This window comes from Mytilus californianus, unplaced genomic scaffold (assembly GCF_021869535.1).
Source record: "Mytilus californianus isolate M0D057914Y unplaced genomic scaffold, xbMytCali1.0.p SCAF_4, whole genome shotgun sequence".
NCBI lineage: Eukaryota > Metazoa > Mollusca > Bivalvia > Mytilida > Mytilidae > Mytilus > Mytilus californianus.
Window position 1 is genome coordinate 41,665,337 of NW_026262690.1, and position 17,546 is coordinate 41,682,882.

The following is a 17,546-nucleotide window of genomic DNA, read 5'->3' on the forward strand; positions in this document are numbered from 1 at the left end:
AGTATACAAAACGCAACATAGAAGTTGAAATAAAGCTAGATGTGGTGTGATTGACAATGAGACAACTATCCACCAGAGTTTAAATGCAGTGGATGTAAGAAATCATATATAGGCAACCGTACAGCCTTCAACACACCGTATAGTCAGCCACAAAAGGCCACCATGCACCATGTGAAAAAATTCAAACGAAAAAACAAACGGTCTTATTTATAGATAAACAATCTACAAAAAAAAATGACACAAAAATTGAACTTCATGCTCCTGACTTGGGGCGGGTACATAAAGAAAGTGCACGTGGCGGAGTTTAACATGTATGTGAGCGCTAAATCCTAACCTTACATCGGACTGTTACAGTTGTGTAACAGCACAACATGAGAAAAAAATGTAAACTAGACAAAGTGATGCCCCCGCACTCAACTTAAACCATTGTGGTGACGTCAGCCTATTCATTAATCGTGGATTCTTTTTCTAGAATCAACGCTTCCTAAATCTGCCGCTGAAATTGACTCACCAAATTATATTCAATTGTTTCCTTTGTGTGCCTAATTTCATTAATTTGAATTGGCTAATTAACTGATTTCTGTTCACTAATGGAATTAATTTAAAAACTTACCTTTAATTTTTGTAATTTTTATATGCCTTCACTGGGAGTCGAACCCTTCCTTGAAATCTGTTATGTGTGACTGACATCAACACATCGACGAAACCTCTCGGCTACCAATGGGTTACACTATTGATGTCTATTTTATATATTTAAATGAACATCTGATATACATCGGTTCATCGGACACACAGGGCTTGTTCCTTTATATAGACACAATAGGCAGTCGTATAGTATGAGTTGGTAGCCGCGAGGTTGGTTAAAATCAATGAGTTAAAGATAGGGATTTGTCGGTTAGGTTCGAATCCCTGTATTCTCTCTGTTGTTCCAATTCTTATTTTATTCTGGTTTTTTTTTTCTAATTTTGCATGTTATAGTGGATATTTTTGTAATAATAGCGAGTTTTACCTTTTTTTTTTAATTATTATTGGCTATTTCACATGTTTGAAACAAAAATGATTACATTATATTTGTCAATTTTTGTTTTATAAATATAGTATGATTTCATCTGTTTTACTACATAATTTTACAAAGGTTTGTTCGCAAATTCCTATGCGAGAAAATCGTGATGTGCCTAGAGTGCTAGAAAAATTTCGATAACATACTTATTATATATACTTTATATATGCTTTTTGGTCGGGTTGTTGTCTCTTTGACACGTTCCCCATTTCCATTTTCAATTTTATTAGAAATAATTTCGAATATGTCTTATTTTGTATAAACAGAAAATATTCATATGCCTGGTAATATAAAGATTTTTAAAGGTAGAAGTGTTATATGTGTATTTTGTTAACCAATTAATTGTGATCTGAGATTTATCATTGCATCGTTGGACACGATGACATGGTTATTTAAACTCACTTACAATACCTTCTAATTAAGAAAAGGCTTTAATTTTGAAAAGAAATTAACACAATAGTTTAAGTTATAGATACAATGGATAAGCGTAGATTCATGAAAAACAAACCATTCGCCCTCCGGGCTCATGGTTTCTTTTTCAAGAATCCACGCTTATCCATTGTATCTATATAACTCATTTAACCGCTTATACCCCAAAAATGACAAAAAAAGTTCAATTATCTCCCAAAAAGAGCAAAAGATAATGAAAATAAAAACCCTGACCACATGCACACCTTCAATATATGTACAAACAGACAGTAAAGATAAAACTTCCTAGGATTCAAACTGTAGGAGGAGTTATGCGGAATAACTATATACCCATAATGGGACGGACGGACGGACGGACGGACAGGGGTAAAACAATATGCCCCCCAACTTTCAGTTGCGGTGGCATACAAAACAGTTTCATTTGGCTGATTCAATAGATCGGTATGACTGGGTAATATAAATCCATCGGAGTGATCTCGGATGCTCCAGAAAGGCACCCGTCGTGTTATTCGAGAAAGTACAAACCCAGTGATTTGGTTTTATTTGGTAGTTTACATTCAAGGAAAAGATGACGGTATTATGGTTACGACCACTGGAACATGTCCGTCGTCACATGTGAAACAGATATTCCAAAAAGTTTATTTTTCAATTAGTGCGAGGAAGATCAGGGAATTCAATTGATTACAAATAAAAGATTGATATTCGTATAAGTTCAAATGATCATTTACGCTAAAAAAAAAATTCGGAGAATTCTTATTTTATAGTATTGATGCTTTGTCGCTTAGTCCGAGGCCCTTCTCCCCTCGTTTCCCTGTAACTTTAGTGGGAGTTGATTTGAAGTGTTTCATTTGTTAACAATAAAGTTCAAGTCTTTTGATTTGTGTCGAGCCTGCGACATCAATGTAGCGGCAGTGAGACACAACAAACCTATATTTCGTCGTCGATAGTGGCGTCAGCGTCTCCATCTTCATTTTTTTATTTCTATTAAGTTTAACCTTTCATTATACATGTTACTAAACATGTATGCCATCATAATTTTGTACTTTTAGAATATCATACTGTATTTGTTTACCACGACTATTGTATCTGTATTTATATTGTATGTTTCTCTGTAAACTTGTATTTAGTTTTTAGAGAATAAAGTATCTATGTATCTATCTATAGATCGTTAGGTTTCTAGTTTTTTACATTTTTCATTTCGGGACCTTTTATAGCTTACTATAGGGGATTGGCCTTGCTCATTGTTGAAAACCATACAGTTTTGTTTTAGTTAAATAAAACCGAATTAAACTGTTTTGACATGATAAATTTGTAAACCTCAATGAAGTGTTTTGAAACTTGTATAGGAGTTATTCCTTAATTTCAAGAAAAAGCATCGACAGAAAAACATTTTTTTTTTACCGATAAATGTACAGCCGATCAACATGACGCTTTTACACTTACAGCAGCAATATCAGGCGAGACACATGGTTCCGTGGAATATTTTACAAATTTATTACAAAAATACTGCTTCCGTTGGAGAACTTAGGATAAAAACAACAGGACCAAGTGGTTTGGGGATATCCCAGTTATGTCCGAAATGCTGTAATACTTTTTTTCTTATAATTGTCTGCCGTTCCCCTTTTTCATACCAAATAACTCTGAACAACCACTCGAACTTTAATTTGAACTTTAACTCAATGGATAGCGATACCCATCCAAAGCACATTCAACAAACGATATATTGAAATCTGTTTAAAAATAGAACATATTTTTTTCCGAATTGGTCACGTGGTTTTACCTCATCAAGTAATGGGATAACCACATCAAAGAATGACAGGACCACATCAAATAATGAAACAAACACACCATGTTGTGTAAAATCGTCAAATTTTGAAACATCATAACGTAATCTTAAAACCATATAAAGAATAGGCAAATCATCATTACAAAATAACAAAACCACATCATGTAATGAAACAACTACATAACGTTAAGTCACATTCACATCAAGTAATGTTAAAACCACATTGACTAATGACACAACCACATTAAATAATGGTGAAACCACATCGAGTAATGTCAAAACCATATTGAGTAATGACAAAACTATATCAAGTCAATACGAAACCATATCGTGTAGTATCGAAATATCATTAAGTAATGACTATTCCATATTGAGTTATATCAAAACATCATTACGTAATGTCAAAACCATATTAAGTAAAGACAATATTTCATCAAGTAATAATAAAACAACATAAAGTAATATCAGAGTTCCACATAAGACAGCTGTGGCGTTCCATAGTCAACTGCTGTTGGCACACAACTGCTTAGACTGTTTTTGGGCTTTCTTTGTGATTGGACTTTTCTTCTTAGCATTCACCAGTTTAGGCATTTTGGAGAATACTGGAAAAAATTGTGTAATAAAGTTACATATGGCAATAATAAGATAATATCATCATGATCATATATGGCTTTAAAAATTCCAATATCAAATCTGTATCAACAATAGAGACAGCAATATAACCTCAAAAGCTCTGCTCAAACAATTATATTTAAAAGATTTATGTAAGTTTTCTATGGGTTTATGATTACATATGTAAGCTTATGCTAATTCAGGAATTTTAGCAATGTTTCTATTATTGTTAAAATTTTCTACAGGATAAGATGTCGCAAACATAAAAATACACATTTTAATTTAATGGTGCATGCATATGCTTATCAAAAAATTACAAAACTATGTATACATACATATATACATATCATTATAGGCAATGCAGGACATAAATGAATTATCATGTCAGACATGTCAGAACATGCGTGTCTAATCAAACGACACTTAAAAAAAAGCACAGAAAAATTGATATTTTCATATCTTCACGAGTAATGAAATCAAACAAAACAAAAAACAAACTAAGGTATATAGTTACTAGCAGTTGGGCTGAGAGGAGAGAAGAGAGAGCTCATGTAATGCATTAGTCCAAATAATTATGACGTCTTGCAAGGCTATTTTAATTTTTTGCTTTGACGCCTTCTGTTGTTGTTGTGCTGGTAAATTCCTCCGTTGACTTCGGAGCACCCTGTCGTAAACAGGTATAAGGTTACCAATTGAAAAGATTGGTGGTGGTGTTCGGAAAAAAAAAGAAAAAAAAAAAAAAAAAAAAAAAAAAAACTAAATATATCACTAAAAGTTCCTTTGTCTAAACTATTGTCTCACACGATATAAAGTTCACAGATTGTTATTATAATTTATTAAGGTTCACTGCCTTAAGATTGTGCAATTCATAAATTAAATTTCTGCTGATTTCTTCAATGTCTCTGATAATGTCACTTTGTATTTCTATATAACCCATTCTGGTTAACATTGAGCAGTCCAGAATACAGTGCATGAGAAGCTCTTCGTCGTTAAATATTTCTTCTGCTGTGTCAGTGCTGATTTTCCTAGCCAAAAGCTGCTTTAGTAGAGCTAAATGCTTTGAACGTGATGACTCTAGTACTCTGCATTTAAGGATGAAATGGCATCTGTCCTCAGTGTGTGTTTTACAAAGAAGGCAGGTTTCAGACACTGCATGTTGATTGAATCTTTTGCGATCAGCTTGGAGAGTATAGGTACCTGTGAGAAGGCGAGCTTTGATTGTGGCTTTTGAGATGTCCCTGATGTTGTTCTGAGTTGTTTTCCAGATATTGTGTGGATGTTTGGTAGCCAGTTCTTGTAGGTTCAGATATTTTAATGATTTTTTCTGTTCAATCTCATCTCTCCAGGACTCTTCCCAGTATTTGTTGATAGCTGAATCGATTTGCTTCTTCCATAGGGTTTTACTTGGTGGATTGTTCATAATTTCGAATGCTGTTGGAAGGCTATATTTCTGTAGGATGATCCTTATATGTGTAAACCAGCTGTTACTTGTTTCATCCTTCATTGCTAACTGACGTCTGGCAATCTCATGTTCTATAAACTCTGGGTGTGAAGCAATGTTGAAAAAGGTGGTCAAGGAGTTTCGCTCTATATGGACTGTAATTGGAGTTGTCCCTAGTAAAGCATACACTGCAACGTTAGCGCATCTGTCAGGGAGCCCTTGGATCTGTTTCAGTAGTTTCCGCTCGTAGATTTCCAAAGCGTTGAGTTCTTTCTGCTGTAATTTTACTACTTCAAGTCCATATGTTATTCTGGGCCTGCTAAATGTTGTAAATATTTTATTCGTTACTACAGGATTGATACCATTTTTCCCGTGTAAGCCAGCTCCTAGTAAGGAATACATTGTACGTCGTCCTTTCTCTATTCTGCTTTCGATATCATTTTTCTTGTTGGCATTTCTCACTATCCCAATATGAGTTGTTTCCTGGACTTCTGCTATTGTTTCGTTTCCAATTTTCCATTCCTGTGGCTCCCTTCCTCTTTTGGTGTTAAAGAGCACTGCATCGCTTTTGGAGGAGTTTATTGTGACTTTGTCTATTTTGGTTGAGTCGTTCACTATATTCAGTTCACACTGTAGATCTATAGGGTTGAAAGCAATCAGAGCAATGTCATCAGCTACTGTAGGTGCCCCAATAAATGTTGTTCCAATTTTTGCCCCAGCATCATGTAGTTGTAAGGTTTGAAGAAGTTGATTGTTGTATCTTTTATACAGGGATGGTGAAAGTTTTGCTCCCTGTCTAATGCCTTGTCTGGACTGGAATATTTTGCTCAGGTTGCCTTTCCATTTGACCTTGGTATTAGCTTCTGTTTGTAGCAGCTTAATGAGTAACCATCTTGTATCCTTAATTCCAGAGTGGAATACTTTTCTGAGGAGTATTTGGTGGTCGAGTTTATCGAATGCCTTTTCTGCGTCAAGGGTTACCACTCCAGCAGAGATGTTTTGGTCACAGGCTTCATTAATACCTTCTGTTACTACCAGCCCAGCATTAACAGGTGAAGTCTCTTCTGTAAACCCCCGCTGTAATCTACTTTGTGTGGCTTTGAGTTCATCATTTGTGTCATCTTGGAGAACAGTTTCAAGTATCTTACTCAGTACTGGAGTAACTGCAATACCTCTGTAGTTACCAGGCAGTTTAGAGTCTTTGTACTTCTTTAATACTGGAGTTAACAAGCCTGTCTGTAGATTTTCTGGGATATAGCAGTATGTGATGATGTTCAAGATGATAGATGTTATATATGTGATCGCGGTTTCACCCCCATACTTTAGATGTTCTGCAGCTAAGCAAAGGTGGTCTGGAGCTTTTCCGTTGGACAGTTTCTGTACGGCTTTTCTGATCACATTATCATTTACTTTTAGGATAAGTTGTTTGGATTGTTGGCCTTTGATAAGTTCCTCAATGAGTAGGCAATCAATATTTATCAAATGTTGTACATCTTTGTCATATTCATCGTTGTCCATGGGTGTTGCCAAAGTTTCAAAGTGTTTTTTCAAGCCATTTAGAATTGTGTCATCATCATCCAGTATTTCGTCATCTACAATGATTACGTCTGTTTCTCCATGTCTTGTTGTTCTTTGTTCTTTGATGAGTTTGTAAAAAGGTTTTTGATTGAATTCTTGAGATTCCATAATGTTATTGTATTTGGTTTCTCTTATTCTGGATTGTGCTTGTCGCTGGAGTTGTCTAAATTTCTTTTTCTTACTTTTCATATCTTGATATAGTTGGTTGTTGGGGTTTCTTTGTGAACCAGTTGTTTTCCACTTGTGGTATGCAATTTTTGCCGCCTTTGAAGCTTCCTCTATTTCGTAGTTCCATGCCCCACCACCTTTTGTTCTTGTGACATTCTGTTTTTGAGCATTGTATTTTGGAATGGATGCAGTTCCTGCTTCATGTAGAACATTTGTCAGGTGCATTACATCTAGTGCAAAGTCAAATTTACAATGTACAGGTGCCTTGTTCGTTTCAAACAGCTCTTCAATTGTTTGGTTGTATACTTGCTTGTCACATTTATCCCTTTTTGGCTTTTTGAATGTTATTTGGTTGGGTATGGTTTTGGGTGTTTTTGCCAACTTCTCTACTTTGATTTTACCCATGATTAGGCTGTGGTCAGATGTGTTAAGAGGTTGTAGTCCCATATTTTGTATATCTCCAATTGACTCTGCTGTTTGATTTCTTGGTGTAATGAAGTAATCAATTGTTGCAGGAAGGCCTCAAAGCAAAAAATAAAAATAAGGCGTCAAAGCAAAAAATAAAAATAGCCTTGAAAGACGTCATAACTATTTGGACTAGTAATGCATGTGATATGAACATGTGTAGTCCATATAATTATGACGTCTTGAAAGGCTATTATACTTTTTTGCTTTGACGCCTAGCTGTAAGGCGTCAAATAAAAAAAGTATAATAGCCTTTCAAGACGTCATAATTATTTGGACTAGTGATATGTGGTATAAACAGATAGAGAAGATGGAAGTTACTCAGTACATAAAGGGAGTCAATGATTTATATATTGAAGGAAGGCAAAAACAGCAGTACCTATATATCATTAAAGAATGATGAGCTGTGTTGAGGTAGTGATGTCAGTAAAAATTAAATTCACTTGTACTTTCACAAATTAACTTATTCTCTATTGAGTAAGGAATAGGTTCAGGCTCACCTGATAAACATTGGGCTGAACGTTTGAACAGAGAACGTATTTACCAACCATGCACTGTCTCTTTCCACGTCGGCAAAGGCAAATCTAGGTTTTTTTTTCTATGGCACATGCCTTGGTAAAATTGATGTAAAACTATTTCAAAACACATGGTTTAACGATTTTTTTAACAGGAAGGAAGTATCAGGTTATTATGACAACTGGATCCCCTCCCAATTTATGCCTGGTAAGTTACGATTCATCTGAGGACCACATTGATTTTTAAAGCCAGAAAAGTATCACAATTCCCTTATTTATCGTTTTGAGCTTTCTTCAAGTAATTTGATTACCAATGTTTTACGTTTTGTAAACATGTGTGAACATTATCCTCGGCCAATTATAGAATTTTAATGATTTTTCCTAAGCCACCCCCATTTTTGTTACGACGCGCCCCTGTTTGTGGTAAACAACTCAAGGAAACGGAAAAATAACGAAAACTAATGCATGTAACATTACGAATTTTACTCACGATCTGAAGCAATCCTATATCTATCAGAAAATATAACTTTTATCACTCATCTCCGTTTTTTGAGGGAGGAGTATGAAATAGAAAATTATTTTTGGACCGCCCATTAGGCGGGATAGGTTGAGGTCATTTGGGTTAAAATGTAAATTCATTCTATGAACCGTGTATTCGTACTGCAATCGAAAAAGTTGATAAATTGCACCAGAACCATTTTAAACTTCTTATTTCATGCATAACATTTGATAAATATGGACTGTAATACTTACATAACGGTTATCTAGATGTTTAGGCGATGCAAAATCCGCCATTAATTAAGGCACGCTGAGCTTCTTCGAAATGCATCATGGGTAATCACACTAAAATCTCGCGCTGCATAAGACATTATAATACAATCTATGCAAAAGTCCACGAGATTTCAATCCTGCTTACTATACAAATCCTTGGTAATGCCTAACATTATTTAGGCAATAGACTTACTGCCTAGGCGTTAGCTTATTGCCTAGGATTTAAGCTAAATGCCTGATTTCACTTATTGCCGCTAACATATATATATATTTACATACAGTTTGATGAAGAGTTGGAATTATGTGAATTATCACTTTTACAAATTCCTCATTATATATGATATAATATTAATAAATGATCCATGGCCTTTTATTAAACCAAGAAACACTTGTTGATGAAATACATACTACAATTTATTTATACATATGTAACTAAATGCATGTATATGCAAGGTTTTGTGTAATTCACACAAATTTAAGAATATAATCTTGAATAATAAGAAAGTTACGAGTATTTTCAATGTCTGATATCAAAGGATTACGAATATTGGGCTGACATGACAAGTTAGTCACTATGCACTCTGGTGTGAACAATGCAATAAAAAGTATTCAGATTTTTCAATCTAGCTACATTTACAGGAATGATCAGTATCTTTATTTTCTAAACAGATGTTCATTTAGACCAAGTGCTCTTAGATTCGATTCTTGTATGCAAAATTTGTCCCAGTCTACTTCCACTGTAAAAATATCCGGGACTACATGAGTTTTCTTCAAAAAAATTTCTTTAATATATATAGAAAGATGAATTTCTTATATGACTCGGGAATCTCGTTCCAAAGACGAGCAGTAGCAGGTAGAAAACTGTTATGATAACTATTCGTTCGTGCGTGCAGGTATATGTCGTAAGTGTGCCATATTGATGGGATATGCCTTTGGCAAGAACTAAATTTGAAAGTAAGGCTAGATAATTATTTTTAACCCATTGATGGAATAATACAAGCTTGTGATTGTGTCGCCTTTCATTGAGAGATTCTCTACTGGTATTATTCAAAATAATTTGTAGGTTTGTTACCTTATTAGCCCCGACCACGATATGTACTGCCTCACCCTAATGTTAAATATATGTAATTTTAAAATCATCCTTTGAATTCAAAAGATCAATTATTATCAGCTGAAGATTATTAAGTAATGTAGTCTTTGAAAATATTACTAACCCAAACTTGTCCATACATATTGTTTTCGGTTTCTGGTTCTTGCAACTCAAGCTTGTCATCAATAGTGCTCAAACGTGCACTTTCACTTCGATCTAAATTTGTCAAACTTTTACTGTAATCTGCGTGAGAATATTCATTGTCAAAACAAATATCCAAATTTGGAACTGAGGAAGAAAAATCAAGATGATGATAAACATTGCTGTATGCAAGGCTATCTCGTCTAGGATTTCTTGCTTTCATGTTGTTTATGATGTTCATCTGGCGAACTGGTTGTATTTCCCTTACCATCTGAGATTCACGAATTACACAATACATATCATCATCTTCCTCAACATTTATATTTTCCTGTGATGCATGTATTCCAGTAGATACCCTGTTAACTTCTGTGCGATTAATTGGCATATTAACTGTAAATAAATCAGGAGAAAATAGATTTCCTTTCAATAAACGATAATGAAAGAATTTGTGTTGGTGTGTAATCCATCTCATTCAATCATGTTTGTGTATATATATATAGGCTAAAATTATTGACACTGACGAAGGCTATTTGTTAAGCCAAAATATTTGTCAACACGATTTTATAACACCAGCTTCGTATATTACCATCTAATATTAGTACCGTTGTGCAAATCTTAAAACTTATTATATATATAATAAGTAGGTCTAAAAGGGTACAACATCACCCCAAAAAAACTAAAATCATGAACAAATGTTAAATATTTCGGATAACTAATATCCTTCATCAGTAAGATGTCAAATGATTCTTATCTTGACATGTGGTAGTCGAACTGAAATAATAATCTTGATCGTTATACAAATTATCACGAATCAATACGCTGGTAAATTTTTTCAATATTGATGTTTGGGAATTATACAAATTATCACGAATCAATACGCTGGTAAATTTTTTCAATATTGATGTTTGGGAGGAGGAATAAATTCCTTAAAACTGTAAGAGTCCTGTACTGAAGCCTGAGTTACAGGAAACAATTGATGGTAGGGACTCATTCTATGTTTTTTCATTAATGCCCTCTGGGGAAACTGTCCGTAACTTTCTTATCCAAAAATTTTCCCGAGTAAGTCTGTCGGCCCTTGACCAACTCTCGTTGTGGTCTATGATAGTGATGGTAAGGTTTTTGAGATGAGCTTGAGCGTGCCCAGGTGATCTCAAATGACGACTTACAGGGAGGTCGGGCTATATGTGTGTGTGTGTGTGTGTTTGTGTTATTCTATTAATATTATAATCATTATTATTATATCTCCAGCATCTATTCCAGTAGATACCCTGTTAACGTCTGTGCGATTAATATGCATATTAACTGTAAATAAATCAGGAGAAAATAGATTTCCTTTCAATAAACAATAATGAAAGAATTTGTGTTAGTTTTTGTAATCATCTCATTCAATCATGTGTGTGTAAATATATATATATAAACAAGTCTAAATTGAAAGCAACGTTCGAACCTATGATTGCGTTGGATAAAAACCGCAATTTTTATACGTGTGCATGCAAAACTAATAATTTAATACCAAACAGAAAACAACAAACTTGCGGAAAAGATGGTATACCGCAAACATGAGGTGCAAAAATTAGTACACCATATCCGGATTTCGACAATTAATGTCTCTTTAGTGATGTTAGGAATCGAAACGGTATTTTGAAGGCCATATAATTTACCTCAATTTAGGATAGACTCTTACATTTTGAAGAGTCGAAATAGGATGAACGGATCATATAAACAAAACCGCAATTTTTATACGTGTGCATGCAAAACAAATTTCTTGGTAGAGGGGTCTAAATACAGCACAAACAACATTTTCCAAAATACCAAAAGAGTGAAAAAGTATATTTTAACAAAACGCATTTGACTAACAGGTCGAACAACGGATGTTCTTAAACCCTGCTGACTGCCATTGGCGATTGCCAAATAAACGGATCACCAGATGTAACAAAATGGATCTTAACTATTAATTTAATACCAAACAGAAAACAAAAAACTTGCGGAAAAGATGGTGTACCACAAACAAAAGGTGCAAAAATTAGTACACCATATCCGGATTTCGACAATTAATGTCTCTTCAGTGATGTTAGGAATCGAAACCGTATTTGGAAGGCCATATAATTTACCTCAATTTAGGATAGACTCTTGAATTTTGAAGAGTCAAAATAGGATGAACGGATCATATAAACCCGAAGGCAAATATAATACAAGCCCAAACGAAAAAATATAAACAAGTCTAAATTGAAAACAACGTTGAACTTCAAACCTATGATTGCGTTGGATAAAAACCACAATTTCTATACGTGTGCATGCAAAACAAATTTCGTGGTAGAAGGGTCTAAATACAGCACAAACAACATTTTCCAAAAGACCAAAAGAGTGAAAAAGTATATTCTAACAAAACGCATTTGACTAGCAGGTCGAACAACGGATGTTCTTAAACCCTGCTGACTGCCATTGGCAATTGCCAAATAAACGGATCACCAGATGTAACAAAATGGATCTTAACTATTAATTTAACACCAAACAGAAAACAATAAACTTGCGGAAAAGATGGTATACCGCAAACAAAAGTTAGTACACCATATCCGGATTTCGACAATTAATGTCTCTTCAGTGATGTTAGGAATCGAAACCGTATTTGGAAGGCCATATAATTTACCTCAATTTAGGATAGACTCTTGAATTTTGAAGAGTCGAAATAGGATGAACGGATCATATAAACCCGAAGGCAAATATATAATACATATGTATGTGTTTGTGTTATTCTATTCATATTATAATCATTATTATTATTACTTTTGCAGATTTTCTTCCAAATACAACAGGTAGGGCAAAGAAAACGATTTCGACATATCATTTTCAATTGAAAAGTGTTGGCAATTACTGTTCAAAGCTGTTGTTACATTTTCTGCATCGATACCAGCTGTTGCATTTGCTTAAATTAAAGAATGCCGCCAGTGGACATATAGTAGCGGTCTAAACTCGAAAGCTGGACTTTATCGGTTCGATCCCTGACAGGCCAAACTAGAGATTCATTATCGTTCAGAACAGAATTCAAAGACGACTAAAATAATATATTGATTATTCAACTCACGGGCTATAAATTCCCCGTCTTTTAAGGAACATTCGTCCAGCCATGAATCTCACAGCTATGTAGGGGAAAATAGAAGAACTGATGTTTGACGTAGTTTTCATATATAACATCCAAATTCGGGACAAGAACATCTAGACCTTTTCAGCTTCGTACTTTATTTGTTTCTTTTAACTTTTTAAGTCGATTCGAGCGTCGATGATGAGTCTTTTATTGATGAAACACGCATTTTGCGTACAACATTTTAATCCTGGTATCTATGATGAGTTTATTATGCTAATGTGACACAAATATAAACCTAAATGTTATCTTAAACCGACGTGCCGATTAGTTCAAAAGATGACAGTTCGGACGAAATTATGGTCATTTAGGACAGTTTTCCTTATTTGATTCCTACTCTTAATTACTAACTACTTAATTATCGCAGCACGTACCAGTTCTTTTTTTTTTGGCCGCAAAGGGAATCGAACCCACGACCCCGCCATCTTGCTACCACAAGATAATCAATGCAGTTAAAAGAAATGGGTCCTTATTATGATGTTAGAGATATAACATTTGTATCTATTCTTCGATTCTTTTAATGACCATTATTGTTTGCAGAATTTTTTTTCCAATTTTATTTCAAATTAAATTATGATATTGATATTACTTGGCTAATATAACATATGGAAGTACTTGAAAAATATACAAAATAAGAATTAGTTGGATTCTCAACATAGACAATTAGAGGATGTGGAAGATGTCTTCTTGAAACAACGAAACAGTACTTTAGTCTATAAAACATTGCCAGTAAGAAAGTTTTGAATTTCAGTTAAGAGGTATGACAAATTCCTCCATTACATGTCACAGTTTTTCATACAGGATGGATCAAAATTGGAAAGGTGTGGAAACCTAGTGAAATTTGAATGATAAAAAGTCTAATAAAGATATGTAAAAGAATCTTCAACAATTTTGCATATATCCATTTTATAGAAATTTGACTGCTATACAATGGTAATGAAGACAATTCTGATACTGTTGTAAATTTTATATGTATTTTATTTTGCTTACGTAATAGCATATCCAAAATTATAATGAACGAATCTGTATCTGAAAGACAGTACTGTACATAATTTGATCTGATTGGTTTTGGATTTGTAATCAAAATTGCATTCTTTAACCATCTTTACGCAATTCCTGTTTGGTAACATTTTCAGAAATACAACATAATGTGTGAGAACCTAGAAGTATACACATGGAACCATATGTTATACTATGAGTTTTACCGTATCTTGAACGAACTAATAAAAATGGTCTTCGCGTGAATTAAAAATAAAGAACTGGTCCCAACATCTCTTTTTATGTGTTTCTTATAGATATATACTTTTCAATTTGAAATACTCCTAAGAATCTTTTTTTTTTATATCAAGTATCACAGAGAAAAAACAAAGGACAAAAACTAGGATCAAAATCCAAAAATGAATATCATAAAATTATTATTATTTTTTTAATAAAATGATGATATCTGAGATATCAGCAATAAAGAAAGAAATCCAAACTTGTATGTAAACTTAAATTTCATTGTGAACAAAAAAGTTAAAAAGTTAACAAATTATTAAGTTCAATTTCGTGATGTTGCAATTATAAATTATTATGCAGATATGATGAACCTTTAAGATTAATTGACTGTTGTTTGATTAACGTCCATTGGTGATTATTTCATGCATGTTTAGGACGAGAACAAATTAACAATTATTAAATACAATAGGTATGTTCGGCAAGGTAGGTGCTGACCGGGATTAAGGGCGGGACATATTGACTCCTAAAAGATTAGGGTATTTTGGATAGGGTTAGAAATGTTTGCCTTGCAACAGGCCACCTACGGACCCCCCAGAGAGTTGAACAATGGTTCTTTAACGTACAGAGAGCGTAGCATTTTCTCTACACGAGACATCTGATCATATAGCCGAATTTTGAGTACTTTACAAATTTGCATAGCGGCAATATTTACTTAATATGGACCACATGTATTTCAATTGCATTATATATGCTAGAAAAATAAAAATTTAAATATACCAATCTTTACGTCTCATCAACAATCTTTCCTCATATCATAGTCGAATTTACATGTGACACTTATTTGCCTTCTGCTCATGTACGATTGAGCATTGTCGATTTGGAAAATTTGGCATTTTTTGTTTTATAATTTAAAGCGTAACCGTAGTATAATTGCTATATAAAGTAACCAAAATTCGTGAAAAAAGGCATAAAAAATTATACAAAATACAGTTACAAGATGAGACTGTGATTTACTTGCATATAATTACATTACATGTATGTTTCATTAGAATTTGTGATTGCGATTGGCTGAAAATAATCGCGAGACACTCCAATGTCATATTTTATTAAAGGAATGGCTGTAATATTTTTTCAGTCTATGAAGAAATAACATAAAAAATGTGATGCATACTGAATCACCACAGTCATTCCTTATAATTTAATTCTAAATTCCATTTTTAAGGAGTAAATCATGAAAAAACGTTGATGACGTCACGGTCACATGACAAAACTGTGTCTATGAGCTGATAGACAAAAAAACTTTCAGCTAATCAGAAGACGTGTTACACCCAAAATTAAATTATTTCCGTATAAAATACAACAGCTATGATTGCACGTGTTATTCGTGTCTGTGAAAAGAATGCATAGAAAAAATAAACGAAAAGCTTGATATAACTGTTAATTTCACGATTGTAGCATTTAAATGTAATTATAAGAATTGAATGATTCTTTGTATACTTTTAAATTTGCTTCGGGCAAGGCTTTTACACCCCATCTTAAATAAGTAAACACCTTGGAGGTTGAATTTTCAATGTATAAACCTTTTATCTCATTTGTTATCTAGACTTTTAGGCCAAAGTCCTTTAAAATCATGATGATTTTATGTTTCCATTTGCATAAACATTATAATTTTAAGGATTTACCACAGAATTACACAGAATTTTGTAAAATCCGTCAAAGGATGTGTTGATGCAGGTAAATCAAAATAAGCGCATCGGACGCATACAATTTATAGTCTAAGAGTGTTATTTTCATTTTTATACCACTGGGTCCTAGTCCCCGAGGGTATCATCAGCTCCGTGGTCTGTGCTCCGGTACTGACATGATTCATAACATACCCATTCTTAAATTGTTCATTTATAAATTTGTAAATTATTACGAAACTAAGATTCCAAACCCTCAGGCAAAGTTGACCTTAGATGGATTTGACTACTATTTGTAGGTACACCAGACTCAAGCTGACAGCCACTTTCAGCAGTCAATCAAAATAGCAGCCACTTTTTCCCAGCAGTAAAATTTTTGTGATATGTCTAAAAACCAAAAAACTGTATAAGACTCAAACGTTCCAAAAATCTCGAAATCTTAGTTAAATATAATAGCATCTCCTTAGACAGCGGAATTCGACATCTTTACGTCTTGTCGTGATTCTCAAAAGATGACAATCCGTTTTATATCCCAATGATGCCAGTAGCCACTTTTTTCGGAGTACACAATTTGTTAAAATAAAAAAAATTACAATTCAAAATCGTTTTTTAATTCCGTATGATTAGAAAGTACAGAAACAATGTAGGAATAGAAAATTAAAAAAAAATAAGTACAACTACCATTGTTAAAAATTGACTCAAGTAAGTTGTGATAAATTGTGTTATATAAATATATTTCCATTATACTGAATAAGAAAGATGCAATGTACGACAGAAAAACTAGATATATGCTTTCCATACACTCGGCATCCTCAAACATGCAGTATTTCAGTTCAAACCATTTTTAATGTCTATTTCTCTATACATGACATAAAAGCATTTCGAAATACATGTTATGTAAATCTGTATTTAAATGTGAACAAGTATTTTCTATGAAAATCCTACGTGGACTAGATTGTACGGCATGCGACATTACCAATTTATCAATTTAGAATTGAAATTTTCCTTGTCATACATGTCATATGTGCCAGTGGAGTACAGACGGGCCCGGATCAGAGGAAAATATGTAAGTAGAGAATAGCTTCGGTCAACACCTTTAAAATGTGGAAGGTCTGGTTCAGAACTTTGCCATAAGGACTTGCCGAGGAGTACCGAATGTGTGGTTGATAGGGAAAATACGTTAAGGGGCAACTCGGCAAGTCCTTACGGCAAAGTTCTGCGAAACTAATGACGACATGATGGCTTATTTTTTACGCCACAGGAGTTTTCCTGTGCTATTTTTCTTATCGAAGGGTAAATATTCTTTACTATTTCAACTTATTCTTCGTTATTTTATGTGCTTTTGTTCTTTTCCTATCAATGTGACATTACAACAAAAGTAGTTTATACAAGCTTCCCCATTATTTTTTTTATTTTTCAAGAGAAAAAAGATTGTTGTTCAAAAAGCCGAT

General features: G+C 33.7%; 1 protein-coding gene across 1 annotated transcript in view; it reads right to left on the minus strand.

The window, feature by feature from the left end:
- The window catches only part of LOC127738065 (uncharacterized), a 65,504-nt gene that overhangs the window by 9,519 nt on the left and 38,439 nt on the right, over positions 1–17,546 (minus strand). Inside the window, exon 4 of the mRNA XM_052249146.1 lies at positions 10,040–10,446. Within this exon, the coding sequence (XP_052105106.1) occupies positions 10,040–10,446 (407 nt within the window). The remainder of the gene's footprint in view (positions 1–10,039; positions 10,447–17,546) is intronic.